Below are 17413 nucleotides of genomic sequence, written 5' to 3' on the forward strand. Positions count from 1 at the left end.
TGTCCTGTCACTTCCCTGTCTCGTTCTTCCCTCCCAACCGCCTCCACTCTGCCTGCAGCCCCTCTCTGCGTGCGCCCTAGTCAGGTGAGGTGCAGGAGAAAGAAAGACTACGGTCCTTCGGCTCCCCCTCCCAACCCTCCCCGGGAGTCCCTCGCTGGGCTGGGGACACCCAGGAGGAGGGTTAAAGGATGGCCCTTTAACCCCCCTGATCCTCACCCAGAGCATCTTCCATCTCACCACCCGCGCCACTTCCGACAGCTGGCAGCCGCGGGGAGCCCCGGGGGGCCGGCAGGTACGGGGGCGGCGGCCAGGCCGAGGAGCGGGCGATGGAACAGCTGTGACCCCCCCCCCCCATCCCCACCCTCGGCTCCTGGAGGAGCAGGCGGCTGGAGCGCTGGGCGCCCAGAGCGCCAGTTAATCATTAACCCTCGGCTGCCCGGCTCCCCGCGCGGCTCCGAGCTGCGCTCCGCCCCGGCTTCCCAGGTAACCGGCTAGGATGCCCATCACGCCATCCCCCTCTTCCCTCCCCTCGCCACCTGTCGGTCCGGCCGCAGCCTCCGGCTCAGCCCGGCGCTCCCAGGGCCCGAGTTCGGTTTTCCCCGCGGCCTGCAGGAGGGCGGGGTCGGACGGCCGGGACCCACCCTGCGGCCCCCTTCTCCATCGAGCTCCCTTCCCCCAGGGGCGCCATGCCCGGCCTGTACTGCCCCTCCAGCTGGACGCCGCTGCCCCTCACCGACTCCTGGGTTCGGGCCTGCGCCAACGGCCCCTGCCTCAGCCTGCGGGCCCGGCTCACCTACCACAACCCGCAGCCGCAGCCGGTGGAAGGTGAGGCTCCCGCGGTGCGCGAGGCGCGGGGCGGCGGGGCGCGGGGGGTGGGGGCGGCGAGGTCCGACGCCGCCTGTGTCCCCCCGCCCCAGGCGTGTTCGTGTACCCACTAGCGGAGGCCGAAGTGGTCTCGGGCTTCGAGGCGGAGGCGGCCGGACGGCGCGTCTCGTTCCAGCTGCAGAGCCGGCGACGCTTGCAGGCCGCTTGCTGCCGCGCTCTGGGCCCCGGGTGGGGGGCCTCCACGCCCCGCCGCTGCGCGCAGGGTGAGTGCCGGCGCCCCCGCCCCGCCCCCGGAAGCCAGCCGCCCTCGGGTTCCCGCACCCGCTCCACGTCCCACCCCTGCCCGCGCCCCTTCCAGCCACTGATTTTTTCATTCATTAATTCATGGCTTTGTGCAACAGTCATGGACTAGGCACCCGACGTGCGCCAGGGGCCCGGGCGATGTGACCCAGGCCTGACTTGAGGTTTGCGGCCTGGGAGACAGATGCAGCTGGCAGTCCACACAGCAGTCTCCCCACCACTGGAGCGTTAGCTCCCGAGCCTGAGACAGGGCTTTGGCCAGCTCCAAGGCCCAGCATGGAATGTGGCATATGAGTGCTGGCTTGGGGAATGGAAGCCCGTTCCTGAGCCCAATTTTGTGCTTTGCACGTCTTTCTTTCGTTTATTTGTACATTCATTTGACTCCTGCACGTGGGATCTACCTTCCCGTAGGAGAGACTGCGTCCAGTGGTGTTCAGAGTTGGTACTAACCCAGCAGATAGTTAGAGGCCAGAGTAAACTCTGGGCTGAGGCCCCAGGAATGTTCCAGAAGGAAGTACAGCCAGAATTTGACCAAAAAGAATGGTATGACTGGTGAAGTGGAGAGGAGGGAAAAGGCCCTTCTGTCAGGGGCCATGGTGTAAACAAAGGTTTGGGAGTAAGTTGTGTTGAGTGATGGTGATAAAATACCTCGTATTTGTAGTAATTTACAGTTGACAAAGTCCAGTCACTGATATCACCTCATTTGAATCCAGAGAGGTATGTAATGGAAGTGCTGTTCTCTATCCCCCTTTTACAGATGTGAAAATAATAACAACAGCCCTTCTGTGTTGGGTGTTATGCGTACATTATCTCATTCCTCACCAGTCATTTAGATATGGTTATTATGTATGACTCCCATTTCATGGATGAAGAAACTGAGGCTCCTCAAAACAAGAGAGTTAACCAAAGGGCGGAATTAGAAGTCACAGAGCTGAGACTCAAAACCTGATCCTGTGCTCTCTCCCCCTATCAGGCTGTCCCCAAGCTGCAGCTGATTAGGATAGAAGTCCCTTTCTTCCTTTTTCTCTCCCTTTTTTCTTTCCTTCCATCTTCTTCTTCCCTTCATTTATTCTGCAAGCATTTCTCAAAAGAATGGATGAGTGATTATTGTGGGGAAGGGCTATAAAGGCAGACTGGAGCCAGACCATGTAAGGCCTTGACTGCCACTGTACACACCTGGCCATTTTCCTTTAGCACCAGTGACTCCCTTGATTCCACCTGTCCCTAAATAAACCTACAATAGGAGTAGAATGGTGTGCTCAGTATGCAAGTACAGCTTTGTGTCCTCTAGCCAGTTTCTAAGCAGATCACTGCTCCTAAACCCCTCTTGGGTAGAAAATTCTGGAGTGGGCAGTGGGGAGCCCCTGACTGTTCATGAGCTGGGGATTTATGAGCAGGCTGGATCCCACACTATGGGAGATGTCAGCGCACAAAGGAGGGTCCTTAGGAAGATGATGCCCAAGGGTTGAATGAGCAGGCAGGGGAAGAAGGGCAGAGGGTATGGGTCCCCTAGGACCTTGGGGGTAGTGTGGACATGTCCCCTTCTCCTCAGCTCTCCATTAACAGGACATCACTACTTTTCCTGATGATAGCCAGGTCTTTCTACCACCAGCCTGCCTCTCCATCAGCCATCATTCAGTTCATGCCTCCATTCTGCATCACCAACACATAAGCCCTGTGTTCCTCCAACTTTTTAAAGTACCCCTTGCCCAGCCTCCCCTGCGTCAGTGCATGCTGTCATTTCCTATTTCCCCCATCTCCTCTACTTCAGCTCCCTCTGACCCCTTTTCTCACTCACCATAGGTCATCTTGTCTTGGATCCGGCCCAGGCCCAGTCTGCACTGGTGCTGCCCACAGGCCTCATCAACGCGGCCGGCACCATGACAGTGACCCTGTGCAGCAGCCGGGAGCTGCCCTCCAGGCCTGATGGGGTGCTGCGCGTGGCTCTCCCCTCTGTGCTCACCCCGCTGGCCTCATCAGGCCCACCGGGGCCCCCCAGGCCTCCGGGGCTCTGTGACGACAGGTTGGGCCTATGGTGATTCTCTTCGTCCCTCCCTCGGCTTCTCTGGGTCTAGTGCGGGTGAGGGGGCTTTGGTAGGGTGTCCTGGGGGATGGGTAGGGTGTGGAAGGGCTGGGGCCATTCAGCCAGAGGGGCTAGGGGCCTTGGTGGTGGCCCGGTGACCCTCCTTGTACTCCCTTTCAGCCCCACCAGATGCTTTGGGGTGGGCAGCCCTCAGGAGGAAGGGTTTGCCTGGGAGGAGCCTGCTGCCCCTCGGGATGTGTTCTCAGGCCCTGCCCGCTGCCCTGCCCTGTACACCTTCTCCTTCGAGATGCTGGTCACTGGGCCATGTCTGCTGGCAGGTGGGTGCCCCTCCTGGCATAGCTGACTAGGGAATAATTCAGGGCTTAGTACTAGGAGGAACCCAGGACCGCCCCCCCTCAAAAAAACAAACAAACAAAAAAACCAAGGACTTAAGCCTTAGGAAACTCCAGTTTTGGCGGGAGCATCCCCTGGAAGCTTCTACACAACACACACCACCCCCTAGGTTTGTCTGTGTACTTTATTCACATCCATTCACCAAGGGGAAGAAAGATGATTAAATTGAGACTAGTCCAAGCAATGAAGTGGAGTTCCTTGTGCAAGAAGTGGGGGAGAATGCTACATCAGCAGCTGGCTGATATGTAACTGATCAGCCAGGAACGGAACCAGGAATCCACCTCCCAGCCCAAGAAAGTGGGCAAAATCCCTCTGCTTGTCCATCCAACCCTAGAGATCAGGATCTGAGAGCTGAGCTGAATCAGCATGATCCTTGCCCACGCCGCTGTTGTCCAGAAGGTTGTATCAGTGCTTTAGGACTGGCTTGTGGTGGGTGATCAACCCCTCTCCATGCCTCACTATCCCTCAGGCCTGGAGAGCCCCTCTCATGCTCTGCGGGCAGATGCCCCCCCTCATGCCAGCTCTGCAGCCACCATCTGTGTCACACTAGCAGAGGGCCACCGCTGTGACCGGGCATTGGAGATCCTGCTGTACCCCAGTGGTGAGAGACTGGGGCACACAGTGGGCCAGCTCTGACCTGCTTCAGGACTACCTGGGTAACATTTTTCAAGTATAGATTTCTGGGTCCCAAGCCAGATGAATCAAGTCATCTGTGAGGGTGGGCCCCATGCTATAGGGAGGCTGGACTCGCAAGGTCCTCCCAAGAGAGTGGGACTGAGTCACTGGGGTCCAGAGACAGGGGCTTTCTAACAGCTGTGTCTCCTCTTCCCTAGAGCCCCACCAGCCACACTTGATGATAGAGGCTGGCAGCCTGAGCTCAGCAGAATATGAGGCCCAGGTGAGGGCCCGCCGGGACTTCCAGAGGCTACAGCGAAGGGACAGTGATGGGGACCGGCAGGTATGGCTGCCCGGGGTCCTGGCCTGGCCTCCGACCCCAACACTGGCTGCATTTGTGCACAAGGAACAGATAAGCAGGCTCATGTTATAATGGGGTGGGGGTGGGTGGCTCTGCTCTTAGCAGGACCTCCTAGTAGCTGCCACCACCATCCCAGAGAGCAGATGAGTGCTGTCATAGGAGGGCCCACGTAAGTCTCCCTGGGGTGTGTCTCCAAGGATAGGGACTAGGAATAACAGGCAGGGGACAGCCACCTGCCTTTGCTCTTGCCTGTTTTCAAAGGCATATGAAAAGGTGCCCTGCTGGGTATATCAGATAGAAGCTGCCTGAGGGCTAGGTCCTGTTGCCAGCCAGGGCTGGGGTTGCACTAAGTCCGGCCCAGGATGACTTGGGGCTCCTATGCTCAGGTGTGGTTCCTGCAACGGCGCTTCCACAAGGACATCCTGCTGAATCCCGTGCTGGTGCTGAGCTTCTGCCCAGACTTGAGCTCCAAGCCGGGACACCTGGGCACAGCTACCCGGGAGCTCCTTTTCCTGCTGGACGGCAGCAGTGTAGCACACAAGGCCTGTGGGGGCGAGGCATGGGTGGGCCTGGGAGCTGGGAGAGGTGCAGTTGGCCTGAGGGTGGCTGAGGGCAGCCTCTCAAAGATACATGCACACACGCATACACACACACCCACACACACACACTCGTACAGATGTGTATCTCCTGGATTCCAAGAGCCTCTCTCACCTGTGAAGTTACATTCAGTCACCCCAATCCCAAACCCAAGGATTCACAACCCTCTCCAGGGGTTTCCACAAACTTCACCTCCCTCCTAACCCATCTCACACACAGCTTCATTCCTGCACGGCCTCTCCTAGATCCCCACTGCCAGATCCTCATTTTCACACAGCCTGGAGAAGGCAGGCTGGCAACCCCACCCTTGGCGCCTGCTTCATGGTGCCCCCCCCCCGGCTCTCCCCAGGATGCCATTGTTCTGGCTGTGAAGTCACTACCACCACAGACACTCATCAACCTGGCTGTGTTTGGCATGGCAGTACAGCCCCTCTTCCCAGAGAGCCGACCCTGCAGTGACGTGAGTATGGTCAGGGATTTGGGGGGCCTGGAGAAGCTATCTAAGCCTGGTGTGGCCAAAGCATACCTTCTCTTTCCAGGACACTGTGCAGCTGATCTGCGAGAGTGTTGAGACCCTGCAGGCTGCAAGTGGTCCCCCAGATGTGCTGGCTGCACTGACGTGGGCCATGGGGCAGCCCCAGCACAGGGCCCACCCAAGGCAGCTATTCCTGCTGACCGCTGCCTCGCCCTTGGCTGCTGCCACCCATCAAAGCCTGGACCTCATGAGGTGGCACAGGGGGGCAGCCAGGTATGGGCTGAACCAGGTACCTGAGATTGACCCCCGACCCCAAGAGGCTCCTGAAGATAACAGATGCTTCCCTTCCCTCATCAGGTGCTTCTCCTTTGGGCTGGGGCCTGCCTGCCATCAGCTGCTTCAGGGTCTGTCTGCCCTCAGCAGAGGCCAGGCCTACTTCCCAAGGCCTGGGGAGAGGCTTCAGCCCATGGTGAGCTTGAGCCTGGGCCTTGTTCCCTACTTTCAGAAGCCCTTCCCCCAAGTTACCCTAAGCCTGCAATAGAACCCAGTTAAGCTGTGGGGTCTCCTGGCACCCTTGACCAGGACTTCTCTTCCCCCATTCCAGTTCATCTCCTCCGTTGAGATGCCAATCAGGAGAGGAGCTGCAGGGGTTGTTGTGGGGTGCTGCAGGAGGCCAAAGGTGTGGGGGACATGGCTCTCTGACTGGCCCCCAAATCTTATTCTTATTCGGTTTTCTCTTGGGACCAAGTGCCATATCCTCAACAAATCTTACCTCATCCCCAGGCTTGGCTTAGGCCAGGAGACAGACCAAACCCTGAGGACTGAATACTCAGTCCCCTTGCTTATTCCTACCCCCACTCCTCCCTTGGACCCCAGCCTGACCCTGCTTCCCTCAGCCCAGGGACTAGGCAGATGGCATCAGTGGAAGGGTGGCCTTCCAGCTCTGGACTGTGTGGCCCTCTCTCCCATGTCCTTCCTCTGGCCACTCCTCCCAGCTGGTGCAGGCTCTGCGGAAGGCACTGGAGCCCGCCCTGAGCGACATCTCTGTGGACTGGTTTGTGCCCGACGCGGTGGAGGCACTGCTGACACCCCGGGAGATCCCGGCACTCTACCCTGGGGACCGGCTGCTCGGATACTGCTCACTCTTCAGGGTGGATGGCTTCCGGCCCCGCGCCCCCAGGGTAAGCCTGAGCTGTTGGAACTCCCTGCATGTCTTCAAAACTCTTCCACTCCCTGTGCCTCTCCCTGCCAGGCTCTCCTACTGCACCCTTGGCCTCCCTAGGGCCCCCACTGGACACCCCAAGGTGACTGCAGCCTGTCCTCTTCATGAGGTCTTCCAATAAATCGTCCCATAATGTGTTGTCCTTGGCTTTGACCGGAGGCGGCCACAGAGCTCTAGCGTTCGCTCTGAGGGATTTGTGGAAACTCACTCACTTCTTCACACAGTGCCCTACAGAAAGCACCATCTGGATTGTTTCCTGGAATGCTCAGAAACAGATGGAGCAGGGTCTAGATGCAATCTAGCATTCGATTTGGGGCCAGCCCCCTCACCTTTAGCCCATTTCCTCATACTGAGTCTTACTGCAGGGATGCTGTGATTAGTCGCAGTGCACACTTGGTAGGACACTTGACATGCATGAGAGTGTAAGAAATGGTAGTTATTTTGATTTACAAAAAGCTTTCTCTCTCTAGAAGAAATAAGCACACTTCCTCGTCTTGATCCAGAATGCTGTATAATGGAGGCTTTGCCTTTTTGCCTGCCTGCCAGGAAGCTCAGGGCCGAACCTGAACTTCAGCCACAGCAGCTCTGCTAACCTTCTGATCAGCACATAAGCTTCCTCCTTCCTCAGGACAGGGCTTTCATTTCTGGTTTATTAACTTCATTGCCTCTTGTGGTGAGATATCTACAATCCCGTTTGAAAAGAGGCAGCATCTAACTAGCACCCATTTTTTCTCCAATGCCTGTCCCTCTCCAGGGCCCAGAACCTGGCTGGCAGAGCTTGGGAGGCTCCGTGTTCCCGTCCCCAGAGGAAGCACCATCTGCTACCAGTCCTGGCACTGGCACTGAGCCCACTGGCACCTCAGAGCTGCTGGGAACAGGCACTGTGTCAGCGGAGCTGTCCAGCCCGTGGGCTGCTGGGGACTCAGAGCAGAGTGAGCACCTGGACATGGGGTGCAGCTGTGCTGGAGGAGTGGGCCATGGGAGAGGCCGGGGCTGGGATCCGTTCTCTTGCCTCCCAGCAGGTACTGATGCTCTGACAGAGCCTGTCACAGACCCTGGACCCAACCCCTCCTCGGATACGGCCATATGGCGCCGCATCTTCCAGTCGTCCTACATCCGGGAGCAGTATGTGCTCACCCACTGCTCTGCTAGCCCCGAGCCAGGTCCAGGTTCCACAGGCAGCAGCGAGTCCCCTGGCTCCCAGGGCCCTGGCTCCCCCGAGAGCATGGCTCCCCTGCATCTCCCTTCTCAGCAGGGCTGCCGCAGCCTGGCCTGGGGAGAACCTGCGGGCTCCCGCTCCTGCCCCCTGCCTCCGCCCCCGCTGGCTCCAGTCAAGGTGAGGGTCAGCCCACATCCCTTCTAATAGGTATCCAGCAAAAGTTTACTGGCCATCAGCTATAAGCCATAAATTTTGCAGTGGTTACTCTTCAGTCCAGCTGGAGAGACAGGTGGGTAAATCTATGATACCATGTGACACACCGTGGTAAGCACAAGGACACAGCATTATGGGGAGTGTCAGAGTCAAGATGGCTGGCCCTGTGTGAGGGAGTCAGGAAAGCAAGAGCCACATCTGAAAGAACAAGTAGAAGCTAGCCAGGCAAAGAGGGAGAAGCCATGAGTAAAATCAGAGACGAGCAACAACATCAAGTGAGAAGTGGGGCACGGAGTGAGACAGTACTGCGAAGGGGCCAGGGGCCATAAAGAATGGCCTTGCTCCTAAGTGTGGGGAGCAGCCACCCACAGTTTCAGACGAGGGGCTCTGGGGTCAGTTGTGTCTACATGCGCAGTGGCCGGCAGCTCTGCATTTCTTGACCAGTGGACCCCACTTCTTATGTGCAGTCTGGGGCCTTGAGCGCGGAGGTGCTGGGTCGTCGACGCAGAGTGGCTCTGGCTGGCCGGAGCCTCTCCTCGCCCCCAGGCCAGGTGAACCCAGTCCCTGGCCATCCCCAGCACCCCTCTCTGGGCACAGCACCCGACAGGCCAGGCCCTGAGTCAGTGCAGCAGCTGGGACAGGGCCTGGATGACTCAGGTAAGGGTTGGATGGGGAGCTGGGTTCTGAGACCGCGGAGGGTCTCGGAGAGGTGGGGCCTGACACTGCCCCTGCCTTTATGGTTGTCTCCCTCCAGGAAACCTGCTCTCCCCAGCCCCTATGGACTGGGACATGTTGATGGAACCCCCCTTCTTATTCACGGCTCTGCCCCCCAATGGGGAGTCGGCTCCTCCAGCAGAGGCACTGCCTCCCCAGGCTCCACGCTGCCATGTGGTGATCCGGGCCCTGTGTGGGGAGCAGCCTATGTGCTGGGAGGTGGGTGTTGGCCTAGAGACACTGTGGGGACCTGGTGATGATGGCTCACTGCCTCTGTCATCCCCTGAAAGAGAAGGTGCTTGGGACCAAGCACTCCATCGGCTGACAGCAGCCTCCGTGGTCCGGGACAATGAGCAGCTGGCCCTCCGTAGAGGGGCTGAGGCCACGGCTGACCGAGGTGAGCTACTAGTGGGCCTGGCAAGGGTCCCAGGAACCCATATGGGGCAGAGAGTGGCAGAAGTGGAGATCTACGTATTTGATCACTCTGTATCTCATTGCTCACAGTTTGAGGTGGCTCACCCATATTGACAAGGGAAAAAAAAAAAAAGGCAGGGCAATGGGATAATTAAAGTGGAGAATCAGGTTATATTAAAGATATGCACACCATGAGCTTATATGCCCTAGCAAGCAGGGGACCCCAAATTGTCAGGATTCCTAGCAGCCAAGAGAGGGAAATGTGATCTCCTTAATGACTTACAGGGCCTGTAACATAGAAACAAATCTGTCATTCAGGAGGACTGTTAAGTCAAAGAGTGAACATTTCAGTATAGCGGTACTAGCCACACATCAGGTGCTTAACACTAACACATGGCTAGTGGTTATCATGGAAATCTAGAACATCTCATTCACTGCAGGAAGTTCTGCTGGACAGTGCTGAAATGAGTGGACAGAAAAGGAACCACATCAGTGCTTCCTTTGGGTGGTGAACAAAACGTTCGATTTCTGGGTGGCCTGAGGGTCTAGCCCGGTTATGAGCTGAGGGTTCAGTCTAACTGCTTGTTGAAGTTAGGGAGTCTGAGCTGGCTCCTAGAAGGAACTCTACTCTGTTCAAAAGTGGACAGAGGGAAAAGCTATGCAGAACACTTGAGATTTGTTTCTATAAAGCCCTTTGTGCTGGTTGGGGCCTGGGGGATGTCCCTGCTTCCATTCAGCTTGCTGATCCCTGGTCTCATAGGCCATGCCCGGAGGTCCTGGCTCCGAGCCCTTCAGACAAGCAAGGTCAGCTCTGCCCCTTCCTGCTTCACTTGCCCAGTAGCTGTGGATGCCACCACCAGGGAGTTCCTACCCTCAGTCCTGCAGGTGCGGAGCTCAGGTAGAGTCCCTCCTGGGTGACCTCTCTGGTGCCACCCTCACTTCACCAGCTGCCCTCCCAGCTCACCCTGTCTCCTGTGCCCCTACAGAGCTGGCTGAGCCCCTAAGCACTTCTCCTGCGCCTCAGGGCCATCTAGATGCAACTCCTCTGTCCACAGCTGTGCAGTCTAGAGGTAATGCTTGAAGTTGGGGGAGGGTAAGGAGCAGGCAGGTTTAGGGACCACGACTGGCACTGACTGGCTCCCTTGCAGGACCTCAGGGAGGCTCTCTGGTGGCCGGCTGGAACCTGAACCCAAATGGCAACCCCAAGTTGGCCACCGGAAGTCCTCCTCGCCTCCCCCGCCAGCCTCCTTCTAGGCTCAGCCTGGGTGGGGGGAGGGCCAGAGGCTCTGACAGCCACCGACTCTGCAGCCCCCACCGGGGCCAGGCTAGTGACAGCAACAGTGAAGGCAGCGACCACGACTACTTGCCCTTGGTGAGGACTCGGGAGGTGGAGGGTGGCGCTGCCACGGCCAGGGCACTGTCTCAGCTCGCTTCTCCCCCCACCTCCTCTCTCCTCAGGTGCGGCTGCAGGAGGCTCCCGGCTCCTTCCGCCTGGACGCACCCTTCTGTGCAGCAGTGCGCATCCCGCAGGAACGCCTGTGCCGCGCCTCGCCCTTTGCTGCTCACCGCGCCAGCCTCAGCCCCACCTCGGCCTCCTCTCCCTGGGCACTTTTGGGACCGGGTGTGGGCCAAGGCGACAGTGCCACAGCCTCCTGCAGCCCATCCCCCAGCTCAGGCTCCGAGGGCCCAGGCCAGGTGGACAGCGGGAGGGGCTCCGACACTGAGGTCTCGGAGGGTGCCGAAGGGCTAGGCGGTGCTGATCTGCGGGGCCGGACCTGGGCCACAGCCGTGGCCCTGGCGTGGCTGGAGCACCGCTGCGCCGCCGCCTTTGGCGAGTGGGAACTTGCGGCAGCTAAAGCCGACTGTTGGCTGCGGGCGCAGCACCTGCCTGATGGCCTTGACCTGGCTGCCCTCAAAGCTGCAGCTCGGGGTCTCTTCCTGCTGCTCCGCCACTGGGACCAGAACCTGCAGCTACACCTGCTGTGCTACAGCCCAGCAAATGTGTGAGGGCTGCCCACTGCTTGGCTGGCGCTGCCCGACACTCAAGTCACTGCCACCCAGGCCCGGCTTCTCCGTGCTGGTGCTGGGAGGGGCAGGCTGGTGTCCTCCTGACACCCACTGTTTCTCATCCCCTTCCCAGAATGCCCCTGCCCTCACAGAAAGTGCCTGCCTGTGCTCTCTCTCTCCCACTCCTCGCAGCCCAGGTCTTTTCCCTTCTGAGCTCCATGTAGTGCAGTGTGGGAGGGGAGAGAGCCACAGCCCCCAAATCCTATGCAATAAAGTGCCTCTTAGGACTGACCAAATGAGTTCTTTATCTGCAGTGAGCATGCCCCTCACAGCTTGGTGCAGGCCCTTCCATGTAGGCTGCAAAGAGGTGGACTGGGTAAGGTTTATTGGGAAGGGCAGAGAGTCTATTGCCATCCAGGGTCCTACGAGTGGGCTGGAGGGGAAGGGAGGTGGATCTCAGTGGGCTTTCTTGCTGTGCTGGATGCTCTTGGGGAAAGGCTGGGGGCCCAGCCAGAGCTGCAGGAGGATGACAGCATGGCATATGTGCAGGGCCGCAGAGCTGCAGGACGTGGACGGGTATGTGTTCCAGGAGAGCTCGATGAGCCCTAGCACCAGCAACCTGGAGAGAAGAGAGCAGCTCAGGTTTTGCCCAGTTTCTAGGCCTGCAGCCCTTCAGCTCGCCCAACCCTCCATGGTCAGCCTGGGGATGGGGAGCTCCCTCGCCCGTCCCACATGCCCAGGTTGTCACAGCCAGTACCTGAGCAGATGTGTAAGCCAGCGTGCAGGCGTGGCCCACAGGAGGTAGGGCAGTGTGTGGAAATACCAGACGTAGAACTGGTAGTGGAGGGAGCGGCTGAAGCAGATGCCAATGAAGTTGGAAGTAAACAGGGTAGAGATAATCTGTAGGCAGTGGTCAAGGCCAAGGGCAGGAACAGAAGGGCCAGGAGTTGGGATGGGGGTTGGGACAGGGAGGTTCCAAAGTAAAGGGACAAAAGTTTTGGGGTCAGATAGCCTCCCTGGCTCTGCCATTCCGAGATGCATCCTTTTGGACGAATTTCTTAACTTCTCCAGACTGTTCCTCAATCTAATGTGAGACAATGATACTAGGGCCATAAGGCCTAGTGAGTTTAAATTCATCACTTACAGGCTAAGTTACCTAAGTAAGTTATGTAAACTCCTTAACGTCCTGATTTTATCATCTATAAAATGAGCACTGTCATCATCAGACACCTCCCTATTTCAGAGTCTCTTGCAAGCTTTAAACGTTAGAATATATGTAAATCTCTTAGGACAACACCAGGTAGAGAGTGAGTACTTATAATGGTAAGTCAAATAATATTTAGGATTAAGCATAAAGTACGCTTAAATATGTGAAGTGCTTAGCACAGTGGTGCAGAGTGGTGGAGGTAACAGCTCTACTCCCATGAACAGGGCCTATAGCTATTACTGGTACCTCTTTTTCCCTCCCCCAGGACACCAGCCATCCAGGGTTACCAACCAGGACCCCAAGTGTACCTGGAGAGGGCAAGACTTACCTTCCTATGATTTAAAGGATATGATTGGGTGTGAGGGGCTGCGGTGGAACCTTCCTTTTGGAGGGAGCCTTTAGCAGCGACAGGATACTTTCCCCCGTCCTGGGGAGAAGCCATTCACACATTTATCAAGCCCCAATCTTAGGGCAAGCTTTAGATTCACTCACGTGAACTCAACATCTCCCCAAGCAGGCAAACAGGCCCTTCATCCTCCCTCCAACTCTGCCCATGACACTGCTCCCCTTTCTCACCTGTGCCACCTGCAGAAGGCAAAGAGAAAGAGCAGGGTGAGGTGGGCGGCCAACAGTGCCAGGTGGAAGGCACGATGTAAGAAGAGGGCCTCAGGCAGGAAGCGCCAGTTCACTGTCCAGCGGAAGAGAAACTGACGGCCAAGGTCAAAGGAGCGGGAGAGGTAGCCAATGGGGTTCTCCAGCAGGAAGGGCAGCCCCAGCACCACCTGAGGATAGGTGTCATGTCAGCACAGGTGCCCAGGCTCAAACTAAGCCTTCAAACTAATCATGGAGGGGAGTGGACAGAGGGTGCAGGTCTCAGAGGTTCTCAGATTCCCCTAGGAATAGCAGGTAAGCCAGCTTCCACATCCAGGCCAGAGCCTGGGGCCAAAGAAGCTGAGAAGGCAGGTAATAACAGTCCTTTAAGTTTGGATTCACCACATCATAAATGGGCAGATCAGAGACCCTCAGAAACCATCTAGTTCAACACCCTCATTTTACAGTTAATAAAAGCAAAGTTCAGAATCAGCTCCAAAATCCTGTCTGTTAGCTTTGAGGAAGTCTCATCGATGGAAGGACGCCAGAGAGTAGCCTCCCCTTCATTGGGAAGGGGAAGGGGTGGTGGTGAGGTACCTGAAGGACAGCACAGATGCCCAACTTGGGGAGGGCTCCACGGAAACCAAATTGCATGAGAAGAAGAAATAGCAACCCAGGGGCGAAGAGTAGCACATTCATCTTCACGGAGACTGCCAGGCTGGAGTAGGTAAGGGAGCAAAGGGGGAGATCAGCTCCAGGGCCATTTACCCACCCAAAGATGTATCTCTCCCCTGATGCACACACAGCATTTCTCCCCTCCCCTGCCAGCAAGCTCCAGGATGGGGCCCACACTCAGAATTGCCGGAAGGAGGAGAAAGCAGTCTGGGAGGAGGCTGAGGGTAAGGGGCGGATACCAAGTCTCTATGCTCAGACCGAGCCAGCAATACATATTTAGAGTATTTATAATGTGCAAGAACCAATTCCAACAACAGATGCTGTCTAGAAGGAAGAGAGGATGGGTAGAGGGTGTGTGTTTCTTTGGGGCGGTGGGGGCAGAGACTTTCTACAGATCCTAGTCTTGTTTAGTGGGGCCCTGACTGACCTGGTTACTCCCTTACTTCCTCTGCTGAAGAAAACTGGGGGAGGAAATGGTGAAAATACAGAATGAGAGATGGGGGAGAAGGGAGGGGTGTTGACCTGAAACAGCAGCAGCCCCAGCCCCAGCGCTGGGCCAGCAGGAGGTTGATACTGAGGAAGAGCAGAGCCATGGCCACCGGGTCATTGAAGAGCCGAAGCACGAAGATGGAGTGCACACGGTACGAGGCACAGCACATGAAGAAAAAGACGAAGGGAGGTACCTGAGAGGTGGGCACAGTGGGGAACAAGGTCAGCTCACCAAACCTGAGCCATCCCTACTCCCCAGTACTGCCCGTTGGAGCCCCCTGTTCCCAGGAGGCTCACCTTGAACTCACCTTGCAGGTCTGGTGGTAGATCAAGAAGACAAGAAGCAAGGTGGCCAGGTAGAGCATGGCAAAGATGTGCTGGGCCATGCGGATGTCAGTGCCCTGGCCAGTGGCATAATATAGCCCCATAAAGATGTACACAAAGCCGGCTGGGTACCTGGAAGAGGAGTCTGGGTCAGGCTGCCCAGCCTGGTATCTGGGCAGCCCCTCGGGTCCTCACTGAACCCTTACCACTTACACAAGAGGTCCAGTGTCACCCTGCAGTTGGGTGTAGTCATAGGTGCCATTGATGACGCCTTCCACCTGGGCCATATAGGCCTTCCAGTCAATTTCTGTATCTGGAAAAGGGCAGGACGGTGTGGTTACTTCCAAGCTTAGAACGTGTCTGCCCCCCCCCCCACACCTCCCACCCCTCAAAACACAGAGTTCCAGCTCTTTCCCAGGACTTTTATCACAACCCCTTATCTCACTGCCTATCTGCCATTCTCTGGGTGAACCCAAGGATCTCAAATTCAGCATGCCTGTAATTGACCTCAAACCATCCACTCTAAATATGCTCTACCTCCTGGGTTCCATGAACAGCACCATCAACCTCCCAGCTGCCCAAGACACAAACCTGGGTAACATCTTTGACACTTACTTCTTTCTCACTTGCAACACCCAGTCACCAAATCCTGCCTATTCTTCATCCTAAATAACTCTACTATCTCTCATCCTTTTCTGCTCTTACATACTAATATTTGGACCTAACATAATCTCTAACCTCAATGATGCAGCAGCTTTCAAATTATTAGTTTCCCAGCTTCTACCTACTACAATATATTTCCCACCCTGCAACTAGAGAGCTCTTCCTATAATAGAAATCATGTCAGATCTCTGCTTAAAACCCTTCAATGATTCCTCAAGTTTCCTAAGATAAAAACCAAACCCTATTATTCCCAATTTTAAAAAAGGAACCTGTGAATTAATGAGGTTAAGCAACTACTTCAAGATCAGTGAGCTGAGAAGGGTAGAGTTGAGACTGGAACTCCAGGAGGTCTAAATTCTTAACCACCGTGCTAATTATCTCAACACAACTGACAGACTGCTTCATGATTTGGTCTCAATGTCTGCAACCTCATCTCTCCCTGCTACCCTCACTCAAATTATGTTCCAGCTCTAAAACAAATTCAGTTCCTCAAAGAAAGCAGACTCTCTTCAGACTAGAGGTTTTAGTTACAGGATTCTCTGCCTAGAGTGCTCTTTCTCCTCCCCTTTTCTCTCTTTCCTCACCTAGCTTCCTCTTACCCTTCAAGGGGACTCAAGTCTGGCTTAAGTGCCCTCCTGTGTCCTTTATTGTTTCCCCTGTCTCCCACTGTCATGATGAATATGATCCACCATCATTTTCTACTAACTTCTTTTTGTCCAGGCCCATACACCCAATTAGGAAATGTGTCTATTTTTTCACCATTGTACCCCTGGTATCTAGCATAGTGTTCTTAAGCATATAATAAACATTCAATAAGTATATGTTGAATTAATCATCTTTAGCAAGAAAGCCTTAAGCCCAGTGTCTAGATTCAGCCCATAAAGGAGCCCCTAATAATACCCAAAGGGCTCAAGTGGTCACAAAATGCCACTGTTGACAAGAGACTTTGAGATCTCAGAATTGAACAGATGAGAAAATTTGGAGCCAGGTGAGAAAGGGCCATCTCAAAGCAATAGACAAAAGAAGGAGCAGCAGTACATTAACTCAGACCAAGGTCTTTTGATCTCCAGGCTGGTTTATTTTCTTAGCCTGGCAGGCTGTATGGTCAGGGCAGAGGGCCAATCTCTAGAGTCGCCCCTTCCAGCATCGGGGAGGGATTAAGACAGGGTTTGGTTTTATGGAGCAGGCTTGGGACCTGGGTAAAAATTATGGTCTGCAATTGATGACTCATTGGCTCTGGGGTCTGGACTTCCGCTCCGAATCTGGGTCCCGGTTTGGGTAGGGGGTTCGGGTCCCCCTCCCTACCCTCCCCTCCTCCTCGGCGCACTCACATGCCACCCTGCGAATGACCCAGAAGGTGATGCCCACCTCCGCCAAGCAGAGGCAGGCGGCCACCAGCAGCGTGTAGCGCGGCTCCAGCAGCAGTAGGCGCCGCTCTTGCCAGGCGCGCCGTAGCCATTGTCCGCAAAGTCCGGCAGCCCGAGCTGCGGGACCCGCCCGGCCGCGTTTCCGTAGGCCTGCCGCCATCTTGACGGTGCGCCGCTCGTATTGGCCCGCCTCCCCGGAAGCCCGACCCCTCGGCACTTAAGTTCCGCTCTCGGCGCCGGCTGTTCCAACCGACTGATCGCTGTCCGGTTTCGTGTCCTATCGACTCCACTAAAATTCACTTCTTCCATATCTTTTCTGATGCACTACACACCCCAGACGTCCAGGAATAGTCTTACTCCTCAGTACATACTTGGTTCTGGGCACACAGGCGCTAAAGTAGGTCGAGCATTTGCCCAGAAAAGCAACATTCCTGTTCATGTTTTCCCTTGCCTGGCACCACACTTCGTCTGGTTTCATGACAGGCGCTTCTGAAGGGCAAGATCTGTGGCCGCGGTCCTCCTGCCTCCTCTCAGACCCTTCCGCGTGCTCAAAACTGGGTAGAAATGAATCTTCCATTAACTTTCAGACTTCTTAATGGCAAGAGCCGACCAAACTGAAAATAAGCAGTGATTAGCCGAGTGAGTCCGACACTGCGAGTTTGGCTCTCAGAAGTGGGGGAACAGTACAGATGGCCGATTCAAGTTAGGAACGATAGGATTTTCCCACCCGGAGTATTCTTCAAAGAGCACTCACCAGA

At 56.1% G+C, this 17413-nt stretch overlaps 2 protein-coding genes across 4 annotated transcripts; one reads left to right on the forward strand and one right to left on the reverse strand.

Moving 5' to 3' along the window:
* The first annotated feature begins 210 nt into the window (after positions 1-210).
* On the forward strand, positions 211-11635 carry VWA5B2 (von Willebrand factor A domain containing 5B2). The gene is given in 22 exon segments (XM_082693095.1): positions 211-292; positions 680-825; positions 918-1088; positions 2929-3148; positions 3329-3486; positions 4032-4163; positions 4396-4520; positions 4925-5080; positions 5485-5595; positions 5675-5883; positions 5968-6079; positions 6606-6791; positions 7587-7783; positions 7785-7821; positions 7823-7843; positions 7845-8168; positions 8672-8861; positions 8959-9315; positions 10093-10230; positions 10319-10402; positions 10481-10704; positions 10791-11635. Coding segments are annotated over 21 exon segments (3840 nt in total). The 5' UTR covers positions 211-292; positions 680-686; the 3' UTR covers positions 11340-11635.
* Positions 11636-11707: 72 nt separating this feature from the next.
* ALG3 (ALG3 alpha-1,3- mannosyltransferase) lies at positions 11708-17405 on the reverse strand. Of its 3 annotated transcripts, none has more exons than XM_082693178.1 (9): positions 16620-17405; positions 14839-14938; positions 14610-14757; positions 14335-14495; positions 13735-13855; positions 13123-13328; positions 12896-12973; positions 12097-12240; positions 11708-11958 (listed from the first exon to the last, which is right to left on the reverse strand). In XM_082693178.1, the coding sequence occupies exons 1-9, from the start codon at positions 16813-16815 to the stop codon at positions 11796-11798; spliced, it is 1317 nt and encodes a 438-aa protein (XP_082549304.1). In that variant the 5' UTR covers positions 16816-17405; the 3' UTR covers positions 11708-11795. The 3 variants fall into 3 exon arrangements, with proteins under 3 accessions (XP_082549304.1, XP_082549305.1, XP_082549306.1); XM_082693179.1 differs by having other exon boundaries at positions 16657-16852; XM_082693180.1 differs by lacking the exons at positions 12097-12240; positions 12896-12973.
* Between the last annotated feature and the right edge of the window lie 8 nt (positions 17406-17413).

Source organism: Mustela nivalis, assembly GCF_964662115.1.
Source record: "Mustela nivalis genome assembly, chromosome: 1".
In the NCBI taxonomy this organism is placed as follows: domain Eukaryota; kingdom Metazoa; phylum Chordata; class Mammalia; order Carnivora; family Mustelidae; genus Mustela; species Mustela nivalis.